The sequence below is a fragment of the Homalodisca vitripennis genome, chromosome 4 (assembly GCF_021130785.1).
Source record: "Homalodisca vitripennis isolate AUS2020 chromosome 4, UT_GWSS_2.1, whole genome shotgun sequence".
Lineage (NCBI taxonomy): Eukaryota > Metazoa > Arthropoda > Insecta > Hemiptera > Cicadellidae > Homalodisca > Homalodisca vitripennis.
This window is the reverse complement of record NC_060210.1, coordinates 67,463,366-67,489,291: the sequence shown is the minus strand read 5'-3', so window position 1 is coordinate 67,489,291 and position 25,926 is coordinate 67,463,366. Positions and strand designations below refer to the sequence as shown.

At 33.2% G+C, this 25,926-nt stretch overlaps 1 protein-coding gene across 8 annotated transcripts in view; it reads right to left on the bottom strand.

Annotated features, from left to right (window-relative positions):
• Positions 1–25,926, bottom strand: part of LOC124359450 (mitogen-activated protein kinase kinase kinase 4) — a 146,768-nt gene that overhangs the window by 51,169 nt on the left and 69,673 nt on the right. For 6 of the 8 annotated variants that reach the window (XR_006922151.1, XM_046812192.1, XM_046812195.1 and 3 more), the window contains 10 exons: positions 24,659–24,889; positions 22,953–23,113; positions 20,420–20,493; positions 18,647–18,840; positions 16,901–17,007; positions 15,864–16,040; positions 15,234–15,363; positions 7,122–7,322; positions 3,185–3,346; positions 37–182 (listed from right to left, as the gene is read on the bottom strand). Coding sequence is in view for 7 of the 8 variants with exons in the window: in XM_046812192.1 (XP_046668148.1) it covers positions 37–182; positions 3,185–3,346; positions 7,122–7,322; positions 15,234–15,363; positions 15,864–16,040; positions 16,901–17,007; positions 18,647–18,840; positions 20,420–20,493; positions 22,953–23,113; positions 24,659–24,889 (1,583 nt within the window). In the remaining variant the exon portion in view is untranslated. The remainder of the gene's footprint in view (positions 1–36; positions 183–3,184; positions 3,347–7,121; positions 7,323–15,233; positions 15,364–15,863; positions 16,041–16,900; positions 17,008–18,646; positions 18,841–20,419; positions 20,494–22,952; positions 23,114–24,658; positions 24,890–25,926) is intronic. The other 2 variants (XM_046812194.1, XM_046812193.1) reach the window with 2 other exon arrangements.

Genomic DNA, 25,926 nt, shown 5'->3' with positions numbered 1-25,926 from the left:
CCCTCAGCCATAACTATTGGCATATAATAAACTGACCAGAAGCTGCTGCCTACAACTGCTTGGCCGCCGGGAATGTGTTTCGTAATGCCAGAGATAAAAGACCATTCCTCCTTCAGGATATTCTTCTGAACCCTCTGCTGCTCTATCATCTGTACCCACTGTTGAAGATACTCCAGGTATACCTGCAACAATCAATCAAGATATATTTTAATTATGTGTCAAAGCCGACTTTTGAATCTTCAACAAAGAATCAATGACCAAGGTTTGACAATCAAATCTGCAAAGATAATCTGCATTATTACTTATCAGCATATTAGCAGTACACACTAATTATCAATTGCTAAAACGTATTTTTGCCATAAATACAAAAGCTAATTGATAAACTCGTACTTTTCTAAATAATATTTTTGCTTGCAGTTAGTACAAGTATTTCCTACATTTACGTCAGTCTAAACATAAATGTATCATTCATATAAACATGAACAGTAGCTGAGGGAAATTACGCACACTACAATCGCTAAAACGGATGTTCGTTGGATTTTTGTTGGAATAATCGTAAATAGATAACCTAATTAGTAAATTATCGTACTTTAAAAAAATAATATTTAACTTGCAGTTAGATTAAATAATATTTAACTTGTAGTTAGATATTTCAAAAATTATGATTATGGGTCACCATAATTCTAGTGCGTCTATTGACATCAGTTTTGCGTAGTACCTTAGCGGCATTACACAAATTACTGATCAACTAAAGAAAATTTTGTTGCACTTTGTGTATGTAAACCCATAGATAGTTATTGTCACACATTTTTATGTCTACCAGAGTCGACATTTGGAAGCATGGCACTAAGTAATTAAGTGTCATATAGTCAAAATGCTTATTTTTAGACTTCAAACTTAATATATATATATATTTTTTTATGTACGATACCTTGTTCTAATTTTTTCAAAAATACACATTTTATTGAAGAGTTTGTGGACAATGGAATGGATGGGAAGGTCAGTGATTTGGATCTTACTGATGTCATATGCAGACCCTGATTTCCAGCCCCCAGAAGGCATTCAACATGTTCAATCTTTGTCACAAGACAACATTTAATTAAAACCTCCAAGGTTAGATTTGGCAGGCAGTTTTCTACTAAACTTATTTACTGTTCTACATTCAATATTTTAATATCTATGTAACACATTTATACTTGTCTTACATGTATACTAAAATCTCCCTACCAGTCTTAAAATAATTTTTAACATTACAAATATAATTTTGACTCCACAAATTCTCCAAAGATTGCAACTGTGACTCCAGCCCTACAAGTGACCGAGGCTGCATGACATTCCTCAACGAACATGTTGGTACTGTGACTCCTGCCCTTCAAATGACACAGGCTGCTGACACTCCTCAACGAACGTGTTGCTAGTGTGACTCCTGCCCTTCAAATATCACAGGCTGCTGACACTCCTCAACGAACGTGTTGCTACTGTGACTCCTGCCCTTCAAATGACACAGGCTGCTGACACTCCTCAACGAACATGTTGCTACTGTGACTCCTGCCCTTCAAATGACACAGGCTGCTGACACTCCTCAACGAACGTGTTGCTACTGTGACTCCTGCCCTTCAAATGACACAGGCTGCTGACACTCCTCAACGAACGTGTTGCTACTGTGACTCCTGCCCTTCAAATGACACAGGCTGCTGACACTCCTCAACGAACGTGTTGCTACTGTGACTCCTGCCCTTCAAATGACACAGGCTGCTGACACTTCTCAACGAACGTGTTGCTACTGTGACTCCTGCCCTTCAAATGTCACAGGCTGCTGACACTCCTCAACGAACGTGTTGCTACTGTGACTCCTGCCCTTCAAATGACACAGGCTGCTGACACTCCATGACATATTGCTACTGTGAGTCTAGTCCAACTAGTGACCGAGCCTAATGACACTCCATGATGTGTTGCCACTGTGATTGCAGCACCACAATTGATTCTGTCAGTTCAAAGTTAACGAGATCGAACAGACGAAATAAGGTTGTTTTGGAAAAAACAAATAAGCTGTTGTCATTTACCAGCCACCCCTGAACATGAAGAGTGTAAACACAGGATTAAAACTGCTTCCTGAAGATTATTCCTACGGATACAGAAAAAAACCAATCTGATCTACATTGCATTTTTTGTCTCTCTATATAAATGTCAATAATGCCTTCCTTGAACGAGAATGCACTATAATGCCAGGATCAAGATGCTTGCAATATCATATATTTTACCAGGAGATCAACGAGCTTTGGGAACACGAAAAAAGGATATTCTCGACTAAATTAAGTTCAAAGACGAGTATTCTTGATCCACAGTCATCGTAACAAAGACAGTGATATTGATTATACCTGTTTATTGCCACAACTGAGAAAACAACCAAGAATTGCCCATCCACCTGATGTTTTGCAAACAAAAATGCTCTCCATCTACCTGAAATTCCATTACTTTCTTCAAACAATCAATGTAGGTTTCCTGGATGCTTTTCCAATGGAGCACGCTAAGTATTTTTGTGCATACACAAAACCAATTGTTTAAGCTCCATCACAAACTTTGAATTTTACAGGTTTTCTTGTAAAATTTAGGTTTGTATTAACAATAGTTTTATTTTGAGAGTAATTGTTATGTATCTTTCAGTACATTATTTATCGTACTAATTATTTTTTTCAACTCTAAAACTTGACAGAAATTATAATCAAAATATATGTCGCCTAATAGGGCCTTAGCCAAAATGTCTACTGTAGTCGATATTAGTTCTTTCCATAGTACTGCTGATATAATTTTTTTTAGCATTTTTGGAATCTATTAGAACATTTAGTACCCCCAAAATAACAAAATTTCTTTAATAATAAAGGAAATTCATTTGGAAAGTGGAGGCTAATAGTGATTTTAACAGCCAAAGTGTATTTCAAAGCAATTTAGACACCAGGGTGTGCGATTCTTGTCAATGCAGTTTAGTCAGTCAAAGGCAAATCAGTATTGCATCTTGTGGTTTGATAACATTCTAAATTTTTCTCCAGAGTTATCAGGTGCTAGGTAGAAACATCGCAAAACAGCATCAATTTAAATGTTTGTTGTAATTGTAAACTAATAACATGTATAAACAGAAGCAACTGTAACAACAAGTTTAGAAAGAAAAACAATATATTCTACTGACCTCCAGCACACTCTGTACACTAGCATCAAATGCTGTCACTCTGTTCTTGAAGTTCTCCACAATCTCTGTTGTGCAGTTCCACAGTGAAGTTTTCACATTGTCCAGATACCTTTGTCGGTTTAGCACAGCCAGCCTAAGACCCTCCTTCAGCTCTTGGATCAGCTAAACCCACAAAAACTACATCTCATTACAACAAATACATAGACATCTTGGCAACTTCCATAATTTATTCTTAATAAAATTAATCCCACAAGAGGCGAGGCTGTACTTTCAATTTGATATTAATAGAAAAATATAATTAATACCACAATAAAATTTGTAACTGTAAATAAATTTAAAAGAGAAAGTGATTATATATTATATTAGACAAGTACATTTGTTTTACTATTGGATAGTCAATACAATAGGAGGGTTGAAAATACCCATTAGTAATACATATACAAATTTTTTCCAGAGTCACTTGATATTCCTTCAATAACAAACAGGAAAATACTAATTAATTGAAAACCTGATATAATAAAACCTCTTACAACTATAATTATTTCTGATTTATGATCATTTTACAGATGCAAATTCAGTTGTGATTTAAGATATAATCGATTCTGACACTGATTTAACATTTCATACTTGATTCACATATTAATTTTAAGAATATATTGTATGGTATGTTGTTTCAAGAAAAAGAAGAAGAAAATTAACTAACACCGACCCCAAATTAGCATCGATATCTCAAGCTGATATTATGACACTGTTATTTTCTATATCTGATTTGTTCTGTTGGCACTTGATTAAATGATTCCCAATCAAATTTTTTGTTACATGTGCAAAATACTGCCATAATTCAGAATTTAGAACTTGATTTCAAAACTTATTCTAATAAAATATTCATGGTTAAAATAAAAACAATAATAGCTATTATCTAGCCAGAATTCCAGACCTAGATGAATATTTAATTTTGAACTCGGTGAAATGATACAGTAGTTTTGTTTCAGACTGGAAATGAAATGACAATTTACCAATCAATCCTCTCCTTCTCTCGTAGGCATGTGGATTTTGTCACAACAGTCCACACCGAGAGAAATCATAACCATACCTTACCGGAATATTGAGCTGACTTGTATTGTGAACAATCAGAATCAAAATAAGAATTAGGATCTTATTTTTAACTTTTTAGAATTAAAATTCCAATTTTAGAACTGGTCTGTCCTTAGTGAAAGTTGGTTGAAAAGTAGGTTGCAAATATAATGTATTCTTGATTATAACACATTTTTTGCATGAGTTTTTTAATTTGTTACAAACTCTCTTTACAGTAATATTTTAATAAAGTATCATCGGCTTTTTATGTATTCCATAAGTACATGGTAGATATAAGGATGGATCAATTATAAACAAACGTTTTTATTTAAACCATATTATTTATGAATGGAATAAGATTAATAGATTATACTGATTTATATATTAACCTTCTACCGTACAGAGACTTAGAAAATGATTCTTAACAAATCTTTCTCCACTAAGGACCATGCTAAATTTTTGTCCGAGTATTGAGCATTACTTTCAAACCAACTATGACTAAGAATGTTGAATTTAGCTCCAGTTCACCTTCTACTTAGTGCACCTGAAATCTGAAGCTATATCAAACTGACTCCTGGGATCTGGATTCATGTTTGTCGGAAGAGATAAAAAAAAATTTGACAATGGAGAAGCTCAAAATGAATTCTGCATTGTTTCAACATCAGAGACACTTCGACTACAAATTCAAATGTAATCTAGGAGAAGAAGGTGTTCTCATTGGCTCATCAGGTGTATAACTAAGTATATTACAATGTTTTAGACATGATCTCAAAGCACAGAGGAGTAACTGAGACTTCTACACACAACATAGCTGTTGTGGGAAAGGTTAATTCAATGTGAAGTGAGACCAACTCTTCACCTACAGTGCACTTGAATTTGTAGTCTAGGTATCTCTGATGTCGAAACGACGCAAGATTATTGTTTTAATCTTTTTCGCAACTGACTACTTTTGGATCTCTTCAGACGAACATGACTCCAGATTCCAGGAGTCGTCTGAAGCAGTGTCAGATTTCAGACACTGGACTAAGCAGACGGTGAACTGGAGCTAAACTCAACATTCACATTGAATCAATCCTTTCCATCAAAGCTACGTCAACTATAACTGTATTGAATTGATTTGGATTGAACTTATTCAGTATTTATATGTTACAAGCAGGTGACAAATCATATATACAGTGAAAAGTTCCCACAAGGACTATATGATCTGTGAGTGGGAAGGAGTACCATTCACAGATCAGCCTTTTGTTATCTAAACTATCCATAGATAATTGTAAAATAACATTATACGAATAACAAATGTATATTACAACTTGATTTGGTATAAGATAACAGTAGTCGATGTGAATGAACTAATTAAATTATTCACTTTACAAATTTAAAGTGATCAGCTTTTTTGTAAATATTATAATTGTGGTTTAATTATTCCATAGTAGTTAAATCAATTTATAAATTAAATAATACAATATTTAGTTTTTTATCTAGGATTAATTATTTAAACCTTAATCCTTTTAAGCAGAGCATGAAAGGAATAAAAGTCCTGTATAGATCCAATAGACTCCCTGTAAAGAGAGGTGTACCACAGGGTTCTGTCCTAGGGCTTGTTCTGTTTGTCCTCTTTACATCTGACTTTCCAGCATACATGGAACCCTACAGTAGCACCATAATGTATGCCGATGACACGGTTCTTTTGATTTCTGGAAAGAATAGAGAGGCACTTGAAGTACAGTCATACATCGCATTGAATGTTGCTGTTGAGTACTGTGCAGTGAACGACCTCGTTTTTAACGGATCAAAGACGAAAGCAATGACTCTTGGCAGCTTGAAAGAACAATTGTCAGGATTCCCCAACCTTGACTCTGTAAACTCAGTGGAGCATCTTGGTGTTGTGGTCGACAACAGAATATCGTGGATGGACTATGTTGATAAACTGTGCAGCAGACTGAGTAGTGCCATCTTTGCAGTTAGAAGAATCAAGCATGTCGGCACAGAGGATACAGTGAGAACAGCTTACAACTCTCTGTTTGAGTCCTATCTCAGATATGGCATTGTCTTGTGGGGTGCTACGGCGAGTGGCAACCTGGAGCGTGTTCTCATTATTCAGAAAAAGGTTATAAGAATACTGGCTGATCTTGACTGGAGAGACAGCTGCAGGAGTGGTTTTAAAGAATTGGGAATATTGACAGTCACTAATATCTACCTGCTGGAAGTGATCTACCTGGCATCCTCAAGAAAATTGCAGCGCCACATGGACACTCACACCTACCAAACCAGGAATGCCACAGACTCTGCCGTTTCACCACAGTAGTCGCTTTCAATCAAAGCCTTCATATGCTGGAGCCAAGTTTTTCAACATCCTTCCTGACACAATCAAGAGAGCTGACCCAATTATCTTAAAGAATTATCTTCAAGCTTGGTTGCTCCAACGACCGTTCTACACCATAAGTGAATTTCTGTACTGGCCAAATTTTACTATGTAAAGCAAGTTCTGGACTGAAATTACCATGACAAATGTATTGTATAAAGTGACACCATTTTCAATCTTGAAGATTGTAAAATAAAGATTCTCTCTCTCTCTCTTAATTCATGATTCTTATGCGTTTATAATTTATGAGAAGTCTCAACCTAAGAAGAACATAAATTATTGTGGATGCATCAGTATTTAATTAAAACAGAATTAAATCAGAATAAGTTATCTTAATGTATTTGTCAGTATATGGCATTCACATGCAGATAAAAATTAAATATGATTTCACTCCATTCCAAATCAACTCGCTGTTTCTGATCTTTTGTTGGTAGTAGTTGTTTTAAAACTTTATTTACAATATATAATTTATTAATGCCAAGTATTGGTTGACCTCCTCACCTGTCTGATACTCATGACGGATGGCTGCTCTGGTTTGGTCTCTAGACGCAGTCGCAGGTATGCGTGGATCATGTCAAGTGGGATGTGGGAGATAAAAAGATATGCGGCACGATACGACGGAAGCCCCAGTGCTTGTGATTCAGGACTCCAGTAGCCGTAACGGCGCATCTCCTGCTCATCGAAACACTCCCCCTCTTTCTCCTATTAAGTCACCAACACCATTTTAAGTTCACCTGTTAAGTCACCATCTTAAGTTCCCATAAAAATACACTCCACACAGAGCAATGATTTCCATTGCTCTTTTTGTTATTTCACTTTATATAAATAAAGGTTAAGTGAAAAAAAGGACTTCATAGTCTTAACTTCACCTCTAATAAGAGCAAGTTTCATTTCAACAAAACATTCATATAGTCTAAACAGAATTTTAAATTTTACTAATATTACAAAAAATTTAACACTTAGAAATTTAAGAATTTTCTTCCTACATGTGTACTGTCTGCAAGTACATTAGTGTAATGGACAAAGTCATGAACAAATTATTTCATTTTTATATCCCATAGTTTAGTTTGGACTTGAGATTAACCTTAAAGCATAATAAAATAGAATATAAATCTTTATATTCGGCAGGCCATTAAGTTTGGCCTATAATGTTCTCTCTCTCAGGTCAGGTGGAATTACAGGTGGTTGTCCAGTTAACTCAGCAGTCCACAATAAGTGGCTGGCTGGGTTCAGCGCCACCACTAAGTGCCTGTGTAACCATATAAGTAACAGAGACATAAAGCCAATAAAAAAGCCTTGTCTTGTTCCCAAGACCTAATTATCACACGTCTGCATTACATCAAAGACTATTTCTCTCTAGTGATAACCCTTTCCAGATGGGGTCCTTAGTTCACGACCCTATCAAGGATTATGCCCAGGTACTTGACCTTTTTTAACTCAATGGAAGAGCTTCTCAATATGAATGAACCAATACTCTACAGCTCGTTTTGTAAAGGTAACCATGGCAGCTGTAAAGTTCCGTGACTGTTGTGTTGAAATTGCCAAGAATCACAATGTAATCTGCATACCTCTGTGCAAAGACACAAACAGGTCTTATGCAACTAAGTTCCACAGAAGAGGAGAAAGGAAAGGACCCTGGGGACAGCCCCCCATAATCCCACTCTATCTGCGAGTAGGGCCCTTATCCAGTCACATATTTGAACGTCAATATCACATCTCGAGACTGCATTCACAATCACCTGAGTGCCTGTATTACCAAAAGCTCTTTTGATGTCCAGAAAGATACCTATGGCTACTTCTTTTGCTGCTAGCACTTTTTCTCAATCCTGCCTACCAATTGATGCAGGGCTGTCACATGATATTCCTAAAATTCAATGAAAATAATCTTTATTTCTGAGGGCTGTATAGCCCTCTCTTCCATTTAACCCCCCAAATTATAAACCTTACAAAAGTAACAGAAATTTACTATCATTGAAACCAACTTATTACAATTGTAATAAATAATATAAGTAAAGTAATTGTATTGTAATATAATTTATGTAAACAATTAAAATTCATTCTTAGCTTAATACAAAATTAATAAACTTAAGAACTTACACAAAAATTCAGGTAATACTAAAACTCATACACATTCACACACACACACACACACACAGGTATAATCCCCAATGCTGAAGTCACTGCCAAGTCCTGACATCTCAACTCACCTAACGATCCCTCAGAAACAGCTCCCTAATAGCCGTGCCAAATTGTATGCTTTTATTAATTAATTTAATCCTTTCAGGTAGTGAGTTACATAATTGAGATGCAGTGACTGTGTAAAATTTACTGTAGATATACGATGATGAGGAATGAGAAGCAAATTCGCACAGCAAAGGAGTATAAGTAAGCATGCTGATTTGGATGTAGAGGGTACTCCAAGAGAGATCCTTCCCAAAGAAACCTAGCAATCATCTTCTCCATGGTTTTGAGAAAAAAGGAGGACAGACATATAGGCCTAAAGGACTTATGTCAATTCAGATTAGACCTCCCCTACTTCGGTTTAAACATCACCCTGAGGGCCAGAGAGGCCCTGAATAGCCTGCACAGCAGGGGAAGGAGAATAATCCATAAAATAGGTTTACTTAATTTAAAAGTATTTTCATTTGTACAGTAAAAAAATACTATTAGTTTAAAGCAGGTCCCTACTATCAACAGAATATAAACTTAATTCCTCATCTTGAGGATTGGCTCCACCAAATGCACTAGCAATATAACACATTGATAGGATACATTGTAGTAGCTACATTAGCACTGACACTCAGATACAAACAAAAAAACAAAACAAAAACCACTAAGTAATCTTTACCATGGTGTGTGCTGCAAATAAAGAAATATTAGTTTAACTACTTATTTGACCGAGAGATTGCAGCACTTTACACCCACAACTGGATAGGGATTAAATTTTATAAGTGCACAATATACAGTAAGCCATATGTAGTGGCTTGGCGAGCTGAACTGGAGGGTCACTAAATGTGGCCTGGCATACTGAGGGACAGGATGTGGATATAAATCTCTAGAGAGAACACCTATAGCCACCCATAATGGCCTCATCGACTAAGAGGAAAATTACATAAGTTCAAATCCAAGAGCAAAAGGATAATATATTATTAAAAATAATAACAAAAGTATTGTAAATAAGGCTTAGGATATGATAAAACCTCTATATACATGAAGGCTATGATGAATAAAATAGACACCACTTTTTTCATCACTTGCTCTAATAGTTCATTAATCTAGACCAAAGTTAATTTAGCATACTTAATTAACATACAACATTCTAAATCTCTTTCCCCTTTAACTCAGTAAAATAAGGCAAAATAAGGATGCAACTTTGGAATGAAAGATAATAAGCTAAAAATTTGCATACGTCTTTATTTTGATGGTATAAAACTTACCTCAAAAGTCTCATATAATCACGTGTACGCGACTTAAGATATTTAACCCTTTGAGTGCCACGGGTATTTTCCGAAAGGCATATGCATAAAGTGCCACGCTGTTTTTCGCATATTTGTAAGCTTTTGGGAAAAAAGCTGTTGTAAAATAACTACCAAACAGATTTCCATGATTTTCTTGTTGTTTTTCTTCTTATTAAATGCAGAATATGATACATATCGTTACAAATAAAATTTGATTTATAAAAATATAAAAATTTCAGTATTCATAAAAAAAGTTTTTTACTTTTGTATAAAAAGTTAAGTTTCAACCTAATTTGTGTGTATACGTTATTTTTAAGATTTTGTTATTTACACCACGATAAAGGCCATATGATTCTAAATAAAACCCATGGGTAATATCTTATTCTAGAATTTTAAAAACATGGCATTATATGTATTAACAAAATGCTGCCCGGTACCGACATTTTATAAACTGTACTTCATTTGTCAGAGTTTAGAAATTACAGTACTTAGTAATGATGTAGTTTTCCCAATAAATCTAATAAAACATTAATACAACACTAATAAATATGAATAGTAAATTTAGGAACAAATACTTGCTAACATATTAAATTTACATAAAAGTTTACATTTTCTATATAATAACCCTAATAATATTTACACTGAAAATTCACGTTTTTCGCTTGAACACAACTCAAATCATACATTACTTTTGTAAAGAAATACAGTACAATATTGTATAAGTTACTATTTTATTTTGTATTTACTCAAATGCTTGGTTATCGGCACATAAACAACAAGAAAGGCCGTTACGCAACACGGTACTCCTCCGCTACGTCGCGTGACTGGAAGACAGAATCATCGTACAGGTACTCTTATCACAGCCCACTATTTTTGGACGAGTTTTCCTTATCAGAGATCAAAATAAACTTCATTATACGTTCCTTCTTCCATAATGAATCGAAAAATACTCGATGAGTCATACTTCCTATCTCCAAATAGACACACGAATGGCCTGACATTTTCGAATAATGAAATGTTGTTCTTATAGTTTTTGATTTAATTGACTGTCGTAATAACTTGTAAATTCCAAAATGGGTTAAATAAAGTCAGTTGTTTCTAATACTGTAATTTATTTTGTCTCCGATAAGGAAAACTCGTCCAAATATAGTGGCTTCTTGATAAGTACCCAAACAACATAAGTTTCACAGATACAATAGTAGAGAAACAACATAAAACTCGTATTTATTGATAGTTTGGAACCTATTGAATTCAGCCGTCTGATTATTTGGCCAAAATAATCTTGTACTATATAAAATATTATCGAAATACGAAACGTCAAAATTGGCGACGCTGGCACTTTATGCACTTTTCGTACCGTCAAAATTAGCGACGCTGTGGCACTCAAAGGGTTAAGGTCAAACTTCACGAAAATGAGTTTTTTGCAAATATCTCGTTTCCCTTACGCTAAATGACTTTGAAGGTGGTTAGAGAAATTGTAGAACGGAAAATTTTCTTCAACTTTTGTCTGAAGTAATTTTATGTACGCTCAACCCTTTTTGAGATACAGCGCAAAGAGTAGGGGACCGCTTACCTGTATATACGATAATGCGAGGTCAGCCAGTAGAATACAATAAATAAATAAGTTATATTGTTAATTATTCACTTACTATTATTATTATTACTTAATACTATTTTTATTATTCAATTTTATTATTATTTAATATACTATATTTATAGTTATTAATTATAAATGATATATTCTCTAAATAATACTTATTTTATTTTTACCAAACATACAATATGAAAAGAAATACTTTTCGTCCATATTATTATATTACTATGAATATTATATCTCGAAATACAAATCTCTTGTTCAACGTTTGCTGTTTCTGCGAAGCTGTAGCAGATGCTCCATTGTTATATATGAGCGTTTTTTTTACTTTCTACACACCGTAACGAATGAGTTTGGAATTTCTATGTATAAGTACAGTAGTGGTGGTGAGATAGTTTACTTGATGATGGGAATGGTAGGGTATTTCTCTGTGTAAGTATTTCTATACCGATAAAAATATATTTTATCCTTTAGTTGAAAACAACATCTTAGCATTAACAGACGTACGATTTTGAGTGTATCTTTTAATTGAAATGGCTGATTGTTGTTTTATTTGTAATACATTAATATCAGAAAGTGCTTCTGTGAGTGTTGTGCGTGGCTTACAAACATTAAAAACTGCAAGTATTGACAGAAATGACGGTCATATAAATTATTTAAATACTTTGACTTCTGTGAAGGTGCATGTTGATTGTCTAAAAGTGTATATAAGTAAAAATTCAATTGCTGCATCGAAGCGACGTGCAGAAGACGATGAAACTCCAACTGCAAAAAGTCCACCTCGTAAAAAACGAGAAGAGGTATTTGATTTTAAAACATCTTGCTTGTTTTGTGGTCAAGTACCTGATGAAGGTGCAGAAAAAAAAGAAAAGTATAAACAAACCATCAGTAAAGTAAGTACTCTTGATTTTAAAAATAACGTTTTTACGAAAGCTGAAGAAAGAGGCGACTCGTTAAGAAAATTAGTCAAAAATTGTATACTTTTTGAACATGACTTGGTAGCTGCTGAGGCTAAATATCATGCTATTTGCTACTCTCATTTTAAAATCGAATACCTACTGATAAAAAGCATCACAAAGATAGTAACATCACACAGGCCATGAAAGAAATTTTGTTTATATAGAAAATAATAATGATTCACAATTTACATTAAAAGATTTGAAAGATATTCCTACCGAGTACGTACCGGATGATAAGACTATCATTTCTAAATTGAGGGAGAAGTATTTGACTGATATAATAATTGCAACTAAGGTAGAGTCATTCACTATTATATCTTTTCGTGACACAGAGTCAAATATTTTATCTAAAGCTTGGTACGAGAATAAAAAACTCACCCGAAGAAGAACGATTACGAATAGTAAAAGCTGCTGCGGCAATTTATTATTAGAGAAGATATTCGATCATCTGTAGTTAAAACAAAGTCTTATCCACCTCCAAATAATTTATTATTGATTATTATTAATTAATAAATATATAATCAAAATTCACTTGAAATATTTCTTTTAATATTGTATGTTTGGTAAAAATAAAATAATTATTATTTAGAGAATATATAATTTATAATTAATATCTATAAATATGGTATATTAAATAATAAATAATAAAACATTGAATAATAATAGTATTAAGTAATAATAATAATAGTAAGTGAATAATTAACAATATAACTCATTTATTTATTGTATTCTACTGGCTGACCTCGCATTATCGTATATACAGGTAAGTGGTCCCCTACTCTTTGTGCTGTATCTCAAAAAGGGTTGAGCGTACATAAAACTACTTCAGACAAAAATTGAAGAGAATTTTCCGTTCTACAATTTCTCTAACCACCTTCAAAGTCATTTAGCGTAAGGGAAACGAGATATTTGCAAAAAACTCATTTTCGTGAAGTTTGACCTTAAATATCTTAAGTCGCATACACGTGATTATATGAGACTTTTGAGGTAAGTTTTATACCATCAAAATAAAGACGTATGCAAATTTTTAGCTTATTATCTTTCATTCCGAGGTTGCATCCTTATTTTACCGGACTACTTCTTTATACACAGTGCAGTAGTTTAACATGTACTGACTAACATATGTCTGAATCCATATGTGAATAAATTATTGTTTTAACAAATTATGAACAGGTTACTGATTCTTCCCCCAGACTGGGTAGCACAGTAGGTAGCCCAGAAATCGTTCTAATTTATGCTTACATAAGTACTTTGGGCACACACAGCTCAAATGTTATCATTCAAACTTGATCACAGTCTTTTATTATGCCCTTGAAACAAGAAGTTGATTGTGTGGTTGAAAAGATGTTTTAATTAGTGTCATTAACCTTTTTAGTTCCTTGAGTTCTGGCATTATTGAAAGGTAATTTCATCTTTGTTTACCTTAGTTTAAACATTTTGATTGACAGCCTTGGAGAATTATACTAATTGTCCATGTAAGTTACTCGGCCCCATGGTTAAAACTATTTGTTCACTATCTGATAAGTTCAAGTTAGGATTGGGTATTGCTTCTTTCCCTGTGAAAATTTGAAATTGGGTAATAATCAGTTTTTGATTTACAGACCTTGTAACCTCCTCCTAGATGGATTGAATTGAATCCATGACAGCCAACCATGAAACATCACTAGGCTGTCATCTCATCTAATAGCATATCCACAATTTGTCTGATCTTACTCAATTTATCGAGTACATCTTCCAAGGTAAAAAAATAAAGGGTTCACCAAATTTTGGATTACCTTTCTGGTAGACCAACAATCATTCACATTCGCCTTAGGGTTATGGGACTATTAACAGTCATTAAAGTAAATGGAAAATAAAGCTTCCTTTACAATTGTCAACATCTCCACATACACAATCAACCACATACCTAATATCTAATTCTTAACGATCAGGGGATAAGTGCCTCAAAATAATAGGATTTACATCATGATTACCTCAAACAAATTATTTCTTTTATTGTGATGTCAAGACTACCCAACTCCAAGTAGGTCTAGTCAGATCATTGTCAATCTCCATCTTTAATATCACCTACTTCGCTCACTATTCTTGTGATCAGGTTTCGTATTATTTCCAAAGTCCTCTACTAATTCACATTCACCCACACAGCCACTTTCTAAATAGAAAATCCTCAATAAAATGTATTAAATCACCTGTGTTTAAAAATACCTTGTTGTGATTTGACCCTCCACTATACGCACACACTAATAGTTGTTTTACAAAGGTTATACGCTACTGTAGAGAACAGATATAATGTTCTAAGTCAAGGAGAATGGAAACAAATACAATAACAACATTGTGCGTTGATGTTTAGTAAATATCTGAACTATATTGATACATTGTCTGGGGATGGGTAATAGAAATCTTTGGTCTTTGAGACACATGAACTGGTAGATGAGCAGTATCTGTCTTTCATCTTAAATGAGTAATTAGTCAATCTTGTTTCCTGAATATTGTAACTACCCCATAATTATATCAAAATTACTTTCAAAACCAAATTTGTGATATTATAACAAATAAATACCCTACATTTGCTATGCATAACCACATAAAAATAATTTCTTACATATTTCTGGTCCAAGTTGGGTTTCTGTAAAGTGTAGCTCGCTTTCCGCAGCATCGAGATGTGCAGTTTCTCCAGAAAGTTAAGTGCTTTCCGTAACCCCTTGGTTTTTAACACATCTTCTAGGTAACTCCTGTTCACAACAAAAACAATAGAAAAACGGCTGTTGTACATGTAAATGGTTAAGAAATTTTTTCCTCAAAAAGTAATGCTCTAAGGTAATTTTATAAAACCAAAACAAAAAATTAACGTATTAGTAATGAAGACTAACGGACTGCCATTGGGAGAAAATAATAGATAAAATATACTATTTACAACAAATTTACAATTTACATTACATTAAAGCAGATATAAATAGCTCATCATGGAAATAATTATACTTTCCTTGTTAACACATAGAAGAAAATTATTAAAATTTCAACATTTAAACTTAAAGAACAAAATGAACACTTTAAAATAAGATGAAATTGATTCAAAACTTAAAAAAGGAACACATTTAATATTTTAGAATACGTTCAAAGATTTAGTTACATACTGAACTAAATATTACTCTTAGATAAGAAGAAGTTCATAAAAATAAAATCTACAAACTTTACATAATTGTTCTGCATGTGTGTTTGTGTGATATATCACCTGAATACAAGATTGTTCTTGTCGGCCTGTTCAAGGTAGCTGGCAGCTCGCAGCAGTGGCTGGGTGTCATAGAAGTCCTTAAGCCAGTCCTTGTCCGAGGTGACACTGGAGGAACACTTGATGTTGTGGTTCAGCAGATCACTCAGCTCATGCAGAACACTATGACAGTCGATCCATCTAATTAAAAACCAGCCAATAAATTCTAAACAGATTTAAGTTTGCATTAATATAAAATTATTTAAAACCTAGATGTTATCAAAATATACCAATACACCCACAAAAGAATTGTTAATTACCTTATATCAAGTTGAACAGGTACAAAAATCGAGTATAATATGTAATTTACTTTTTAAATCACAATCATTGTTGTCAGAAATGTTTTAGAAAATGATCAAGACTAGTGGTGAGGTCAGTCTAGTTTGATTAACAAGAGGAGGTCAAGTCAGGATCTTTGGTTTGCAGCAAGAATGTTTAGATCAATCCAAACTTCTTCAAAGGTCTTTGCTTAAAGTTTGTTTTTGATAAAAGAAGGATTGTGACATTAAAAGAAATTTTTCGGACATTTGTCATTGTGATACAAGAGATCAACCTGAGGAGCAGATCAAATTGGAGATCTCGAAACATAGTATTTGTGATTCATAGTATCATTCAACAAGGAGAAAGCTCAAAAAATCCTGTTACCTTCTTCAAAGTGTCATAAAACAGTTGTGATAGCATTAGGTATCAGAAACAAGGTCATTTAAAAACGTAAAAAAATATTCCAGATTCAGTTAGGATGTAAAACTGCAGAATTATTTTGAAGCCCAATAGTACATAGACTATTCTTTTGTAAAGAATGTCAATACTTCCTTGAATGAATTGTTTTAGACCAAAAAGTAATTCATTATCTAATGTAACACAAAGTTGAATTACAGATGACAAAGGATAATGAACATAAATCAAACAGAAATTATTTATGAGATTCATATTAGTTTCATAGTCTTTTAAAAGAAATACTAATACAATAGAAGACACAAGTGACAGAGACTTGCACTTACTCAGTAGCGTCTGACTGGTTTTTCTCTGCATGACTCAGCAACTGCTTGCCCAGGATGAGCAGCTTGAGCCTGTGGTTCTTGGTCATGTTGTACCACACACACATGGCCTGTCAACATACAACTGATTGTCATCGTGTTGTCCAACAGATACTGTTAATGATTTAGACAGTCCTTTTACTGACTGTTGTTCATTTTTGCTAGCTATTACAAAATTGTTTAAACAAAAAAAAAATAAACAAACATGTACTTCAATACATAATTATTATTATTTTTTTACATAATAAAACTGTAGGAATCCAAAATCTTGAGGAAAATGTAAATTATAAAACTATACCAACATATGTGTGTCGTCCTTCTTACAATCACAGAAAAGAAAAAAGAAAGAAATTTCGCATTAGATATTACTCAAAATATTTAATTCAAATTTTCTAAAATATCAAGATACTTAATGTTAATAAAATTAAAAACCAAAAGAAATCAAAAATAATAATCAATTAGTTATATTTTAATTTAACATTTGTAGCACTGATGTCAAATTAGAAAAGCTGCCATGTTTGCTAAACAACACTATTAACTATAAGAAAATTAGATTTAACGGACTCAGAATGGACGGTAAACATAAAATAAAGTTATAAATAATATCTAAAATTAAACTAAATTGGTAGTATTTTAAAATTAAATTAAAGTGGCTTAGATTAGATTATTATATCTACTTATGTAAATATCTACATTATCTGTATGTATTATAAAAAACCTACAAAATTAATACTTTCTAGTAAATTGTATAAACTAAACACTAAAGAATCATAATTATCTAGAAATTGTATAAATAAAAGTTAAATGAATTAATTAAAAAAATTTAAAACTATTAATAACTAAGAGTAATTTTATTTATCTGAAAAACTTGTCAATGGAGTAAAAAGAATATTCAAAAGCATTGAATAAAACTCCTCTGTCTTCTATTACAACAAATTAGATGACTGACAGCTCTATTGGAAACATACCTGTTGTATTTTTAGAGCTCGCTTTTAATATTTACAAAAGTTTCTAGGTTGTGTAAGTTTTTCCTTTTAGATCCTTTTATTACAACATTTTTAGTTTTGCACCTTAATATATGTATTTTATATATTTTCATACACTATCAGTACATGTGCCTATTGACTGTCTGATGATGTATATTTTGATTAGCCTATATAATGAAAGCTTTTATTAAAAATTGGCTGATCACAATAGAGAAAGAATCAAGCAAGCTAAAGAAAACAATATCTGAAATTTTATAATAAAAATAAAGGCCAAGAAGCAGGTTTAACCTTGTGCTACCATCACTTTTAATTATGAAGATGTTTATATATATAAAATAGTTGTTATCATTTCATATTACATTCACTGGACATAATTATTTTGTAATAAGACAATTAGGCTAACACTTATAAGTGACCCCATTCTGACTCATTGAGGTGTCCAAATTAGATTAGTAACCAAGCAGTCAATGGATTAATTATAGCTTTCAATTAATTTCTCATATTTGAGAAGGTTTGCTAATAAATTTACCATTTTAAATTAAAACTAAAAAAATATTTGAAACCCGCTTAATTTGAACTAAAAAGTATTACTATCACCAGGCTACTAAGATGATTTTGTAAAATTCTATACACACTCTGGGTTGACTCTGCAATGATTTGGCTCTAGTGAAAGAATTAGGATTACTGTACCTAATAAATTAATTAATAGAATTAAAATTAGTACCTTGACTCTCCCAACCAATTTGTCACTCATATACAAGGGGTACTGGGCCGCAAAGGCTTTACTGGAGGGGAACAGAGCCTCTGCAGCCTGCAGCCTGCGCATCAAGGTCTCCACATCTCGCAATGCATTGTTCTGTTGTTCCATACAGCGGGGACAGAACATGGACAGCATGCAACAGTCGTGATCTTCCTCTTCTGTGTCCATAACACACAGTTCATTATAATGTATATACTAAAACTATTCAACACATTATATATAGTCCTTATTTATTTCAGAAATATAACAGGACAATAATATTTTTGAAAAGGCCACATTTATTTCTAGAATATTTTTAGTAATCTGTAGCTTTTTTGTATAAATGAAATTTGATACAAAATGCAACAGTTTATAAGAAATCTAATAATTTTGTAACTTTTATTAGCCACTAATTTTTTTAACACTTCAGAAAAAAAGTGAAAATTGAAATTTGTTTGTAAGAAATGTCTGTCTATCTTACACTATATTGTTAGGTAGTAAGTGGTGTTATGTGTCTGAGATGTGCTCTGCAATTACCCTGAATAGTTCCCTTGGGCTCCAACTCTCACCAACACAACACTGTATCTTACACTACATTGTTAGGTAGTAAGTGGTGTTATGTGTCTGAGATGTGCTCTACAATTACCCTGAATAGTTCCCTTGGGCTCCAACTCTCACCAACACAACACTGTATCTTACACTACATTGTTAGGTAGTAAGTGGTGTTATGTGTCTGAGATGTGCTCTACAATTACCCTGAATAGTTCCCTTGGGCTCCAACTCTCACCAACACAACACTGTATCTTACACTACATTGTTAGGTAGTAAGTGGTGTTATGTGTCTGAGATGTGCTCTACAATTACCCTGAATAGTTCCTTTGGGCTCCAACTCTCACCAACACAACACTGTATCTTACACTACATTGTTAGGTAGTAAGTGGTGTTACGTGTCTGAGATGTGCTCTACAATTACCCTGAATAGCTCCCTTGGATTCCAACACAACACTGTATCTTATACTCACTAATGAGTGAGCAAGCGTAGAACACTACAGCAATAATTACTTGTCAAAAGAGACCTATGATCGAAGCATGTAATACAAGTCTTAAAATCGGCTAAGTACATCAAATAGTGGTAACACACATGCCATTTTAAGATTCCTTACAAATTTTCAAAAGTCTTTATCGAACAAAGGCAACCTGTTAAAAGTTTTAGTGATACAAGTGTATCTCAATTACTGGGTTGACCACTGGGAAGATGAAAGGACAAAGAAATGGGTCCCTCATATAAAAGATATACTTTAAACTCTTAGGCTTACATTTTTGCAGATTGCATTATCATACAGAGCACTACAGAAATACAATGTTTCTAAAACTAACATGACGTTATAGTACGAGACATATCAATGCCAGCTTGGGTTGAGGTGTAGTGTTGCCAGCTGTAACGGAAGAATAGCTAGTGATAGGATAATCGATTAAATTCAACAATCGAGTGATGTTTACTGCTCGTCTTTACTTCTCATATATTTTCCTGAATCATTTACCTTCATAATTTAAATTTACACGTGTTTACACTATGAAACAGAACGTGAGCAAATAATAATAATAATATTAAAACATGCAGAATAATTTAACACAAAACAGATGTAAGCAACCTGAAAGAATCAAGATGTCGTCGAGTGAGGGAGAAAGTGGGATGCGGTAACTGCCCATATGACCAGGTTTGCAATATGTCCCTTACTATAAGTAACTAATACTAACCATTACTCTGCATTGTCTCTGGAATATGGATACCGCTGTCATTACTGAGTGTAGGATCTGTGCGCTTCTGAAACCTGCAAAACCCATAATATATTTCATTCCTAAGGCTACCAATATGGTATAAATTACAGTACAACCTCATCTATCTGAATTAATTGGGATCGGAAATGATCCAGATAAACTTAAATCTAGGTAAAACGGGTTGTTAAGGAAATGATTAGTTACAAATAACAGTGAAAGGGAGCCAATTTAATACTTTGTATTAACTATAGAGAAAAGAAATAAAACAACAACAAAATTTATTGTCCAGCTTTCTATTATCAGAATCGTTTTCACTATCCGTCGAAGAACAAGCTGCTAATACACTTTATATGTCGTTCTTTGCACCAATCCTATTGTTGGTCTGAAGGCAATCCTTTTCATCTTCCAAATTTACAAATACTAACCTCTCGTAGGCCTACTACAACATTCAATGTTAATTCGGAAGTTTGGTACATAAACCGGTCTGAACCAGCTGGGTATCTCTCTATTCATGCACTCAGTTGAGGAGCTGGTGGTACAAAGATTATGCCTGAACACCTCTGAGGCTGAATCCCACCTTCTACTGGGTGCCGACATTTCAGTAGACCCAAGAGAGAAGATTCTAAACATATGACTGTGACTACAACAAAATGTGACGACAAAATGGTGTGACATTCATCATTGCAGCCTGTCGCACATGTATATGTTTTAACCCTCCGAGTGGCGGTACTTTTTTCTCCAAGTGGCGGGACATTTTTACTGATTTTGTATGTTCGCAAAAGAAAATTTATATAAAATCCTGTATATTATATAAGTATGACATATCATACATCGATTTAAACTTCATAACACACAGAGTAGAATGGTAATAATATGAAACACTTACCTTGGATTGGTGTAAAAACCCAATGGGTTGAATTCCAAAAATAAAAATTCAAATTTTTTTGTTTTATATTAGGCTGAGTAAATGTTCCTAAACTTAACTTTTTAACACAAATCCAAAATATTAAATCCATTTTGTTTAAAATTTAATTCTGAACAAAAATATGTATCCGTTATATGTATTATTCCTAAAAACAACGCACTATTTGCTGATCGAAACTTTTATGTACACGTTTTTTACTGCATTTTAGTCAGTATCAGAGCCAACCTCATTCCTCATCATTCTTCCTGGTTTGAGAGGCCTCCAATAATGTTCCAGGTAAGGGAAACACTCCCTATGAACCCCAAAATTACAAGTTGGACACCAGAAGTGACTTTTACCCCCTTTTTTGGTGTGTACACACACTGCACAAAGTCTGGTAGCAAGAAGCAATCCCGTGAAGAAGACCTACACTTGGTCCAGGAGGTAGTACAGTAGGTGGATGAACCGTTTGTAAGAGTTCCATTAGTACCAGCATATCTAAATACTATATCAAATTAAAGTTTAGAATCTGGTCTTTCTAACCATACCTAATATATAGTGTTTAAGTCGCGGCATAACATCGGAAATACTGGAACAAGAGAGGCTTGCGTTAATAGACGCTAGAGCGTCTTTGCCACTCGCGAACGAGATTTAATAGACGCTGAAGCGTCTTTCACCACTCGGAGGGTTAACGCATACTTCTAAATTACACTGGAAATTCAACATAATCTGTTTAGTCTTAAAAAGTTGAACTCCCTCCAATCGGTAAAACCGATCCAGATATCTATAACCCAGAGATCCAGATAAACGAAGTTGTGCTGTATTAAAAATAAAATTAGGTTATACTGTAGTAAGTAAAGTGGAAAAAAACAAATTCATGAACGACACTACGTGGAAAATGTTGTTACTACAATGTCTTGTTTATATGATAAAAGTTATATTAGGTAGCTAAATGACTATTTTGCAATTTAAAGAGTCACAAGTTTCAGAACAAACAGTATCAAAGTTGTAAGAAATTAGACTTAGGAGTGAAGAATGATAAAAACACAAACAAAAAGTGAATAGAATAAATAGATAGTTGATGTGAATGAAATTAAAGGAGAAGAAGAAATAGACTAAAAAATATATCAAATTGAATCAATCCTTAAAAATGTAAAACAGAATTTTATATCATCTGATAAAATGATTTGAACAGTTTGCATTTAGGAGTGTCTTAAAACTACATATGGTAATTATTAGGATAATAACAAAATAATTTGCCATGACGGAAAGAGCTATAGCTAAGACTATGGGAGAAAAATAAGGTTGCAGAAAACATTAGCTTGTAGACATTAGATTAATCAAAATATAAAGTTCTATAACAGTTGTTAAAGATAATAATAATTCTATTAACAAGAAAACATGTAAAAACAAACAAGATAAATAGTAGAGAGTGACAGCAACTAGTTTCAAAATAATATAAAGAATGTCAGGAGATGATAGTATACCTACAGCTGATAACTTCTAGCAACATGGGCTTATTGCCTACCTGGCCTGTCAGTTCTAGTCAGATTCTTGACTGCTACAGCGTTCCAAAAAGATATAACAATAGAAGTAGACAGACAATACCTGTAGTTGATGATCTCGAGTAGCAAAGGCTGTACTGCCTCTCTGGCCTCACATAGGAAGTCGTCCTGCTGCTGAGGTGTCCTGTCTGCGTGCCAAGCCTGCAATTCTAGCCAGATTAGATCCTTCAGCTCATTCTGCCACATGTGCTCTTCCTTGCTCAGCTGTAACAATCATTAAATCATATAAGTATTTGGTTTTCTTTTCTAACCTTAATCCGTTGTTATAATTTTTAGATTACTTAATTTTTAGAAGTCTCTTACTTTTCATAGTATGTTAATTCTAAATTTAAAATATTAATTATACACATTTCATAATTTCTTACCATGGATTAAACTCTCATCCCCTTTAACATTTAAAATATAGTCTTTGGAAGGTATTTATTGAATTGTTTTGGAATATTTTAGCACTTGTTTGAATTATTAAAGGTAATGCAATAAATTCTAGAGGTTATAGGCAACACGGATACTTAAACTAAGTGAGGATTTTTAAGGTCTTTAATCAAGGTTCTATTGTATAAATATTTTGTTAATAACTTGTTTTGTGTAAACACATTGAAGTTGCAGATATAAACAATTAGGTAATCAAAACTTGTAGATTAGAATGTAATCCAGCTAATCAAAGATCAGGTACCTCAGGAATTGAAGGCACTGTTCACACACTCTCTACATGTCTCCATGTCATTCCTGGTCAATCCAACAACTAGAGATGTCTGGTATGCCTTTGTTACCTAGGACCTAGGACGTAGTGAGTGTAAAAATGTTGGATTGGACCTCTTCAATTATCAGTCAACATTACATATTACTAATACCACATTGGGCAACCACAATAAATCCTCACATCAATCGCATTGTAAAAGACTTGGTTCTCTCTCTTTTTTGTTTTTACAAGGTACTAATAAGAGTAAAAAAATCAAAATCAGTATTACTGTATTATTATAATCATCAGACATAATGTAGGTATCTGATATAGTTCAAAATTAAATTTTATTGAAACACTGAGGTTTTACAGAAAGTGTTAGTGTTGAATTACTGCTTTTAAGTGATGATTCTCTATATTAAGAGGACAAATACCCAGTCTGATGTGTTACTGTTTCTACATCAGTGTTTTAGCACCATTTACAAATTAAAAAACTAATGACAAATTACAAAAAAAACTAGTGATGAGAATTTTAAATATTGTACTAACAAAGTATTTAGTTTAAAGTAGTTAAAGCTTACTCTAGTGACATAAATCATAGACAGCTTATTGAGTATATTATTATTTATACTACATTTTACTGCTAATATTTATTTACTATATACATTTTTACAGTGTATCATTTTCAACTACTATGTAGTAACAATCAAGGTACAATATGTGTTTTAAACAAACAAGACAAAATTGTACATTTTACCAACATTAGCCTGTACTGAGGAAGTTGCTGCTTATATAAATTTAACATTCTTATTAATCTTTCCAGAAGCGGTTATGATAAATAAATATGTGAAGCTTTAAAATATATGTTTTTTATACTTCATTAGTTATTCAAGTAGGATAACTTGAGTTTCAGGACCAATGCTGGATTATCAGCAAGTTTCTTAATTTAGTTAAATATTTCATCCCAGAATAAAACAAACTGATAAAAACAAAAAATCCAATGTAAATAAGAATGTTAAAAAAAAGAAATTACAGTTTTTACAGCAATTACAGTAAACTATACAGCACACCTGTCGCTTGCAGTAGACAGAGTCACGATCCGGACAAGGTGGGTTGTTGCGATCCGGATTTCCCATCTTAATCAGCAAGGAGAACGTCTGGTAGAACTCTATGCGGCTCTGCGCCACCTCGTCTGCGCTGGCTGCAGAACATGGTTGTGGCAGCCTTACATTGCGCGATGAGACCAGTTTTGATGAGAGGGACATGAACCGGTTACATGACTCCACCTGCAATCCGAATATCTGCAGCACAGAACGAACACCAGCGGGAGTTAAACACATACACAAGCGGACAACAAGCAACAAGCATAATAACAACAAGCACAGCACAGATTCAGCACATACATGTCTTTTTAAGATGAACGCTAAGTATTCAAATATTTACACAATTACATAAAAGGTTTTATTCATTTAAAAAATAATTGCAAGAATACAAAGGCAACAAATGACAATTTTAATAATGTGTATTAAGAATATTAGCTTCAAAAAATTTAATTTCAAAATAAAAAAAAACTATTACCTTTTTGTGCTGTAATTTTTAATTATGAATGAAAACATCTATTATTTTTATTTTTTACTTTTAACAAATAAATATTTTACTTGAACAAATTTTACTATAAAATATTTTTGTAAACCAATTATACAGTAGAACATTGTTAATCCAGCTCCTATGGAACTGGGTGTAAATAGAAATTTTAAAAGGGTAGCTATCAATGGCAGGTCTGAATGCAACATTAACACTGAGAACATTCCACAATTAATAAAAGTGTAAACAAATACTTAACACACGAACATTAAACAACCATTTTAACATCACATTGAACTTAATAGCTCTGAAAAAAATTGTGTGTGTGGCATGCGTGTGTAAAAATATGTTTGTTTATATTTGTACTGCTATGATGTATTTAATTATCAACAGCAGGTATAAGTGAAAAGTATTTTATTGTAACTGACTGGAATTCACAATTACACAACTATAAATAGTCAATGATGTAAACTGTTTTTTCACATAAATATGTTTTGTATATGAATCCAGAATGTTTTATTTACTGGCATATATTTGTCTGAACATTGCCATGATGTATTAAAGGACAGAAGGAGTAACCAGAACAAATCAAAGCTATGGCTGGCACACCGTTTGCAAGCTAGTACAATATTTACTTCTGTAATTGATCAACCTGAGTGCTTATAGAGTCGGGCCTGAGATAAGGTTGTATTATAATGGTAAACTCTACATTTATCAATTTCCACTAGGGTTCGATGCTTGTAGAAGACAGACA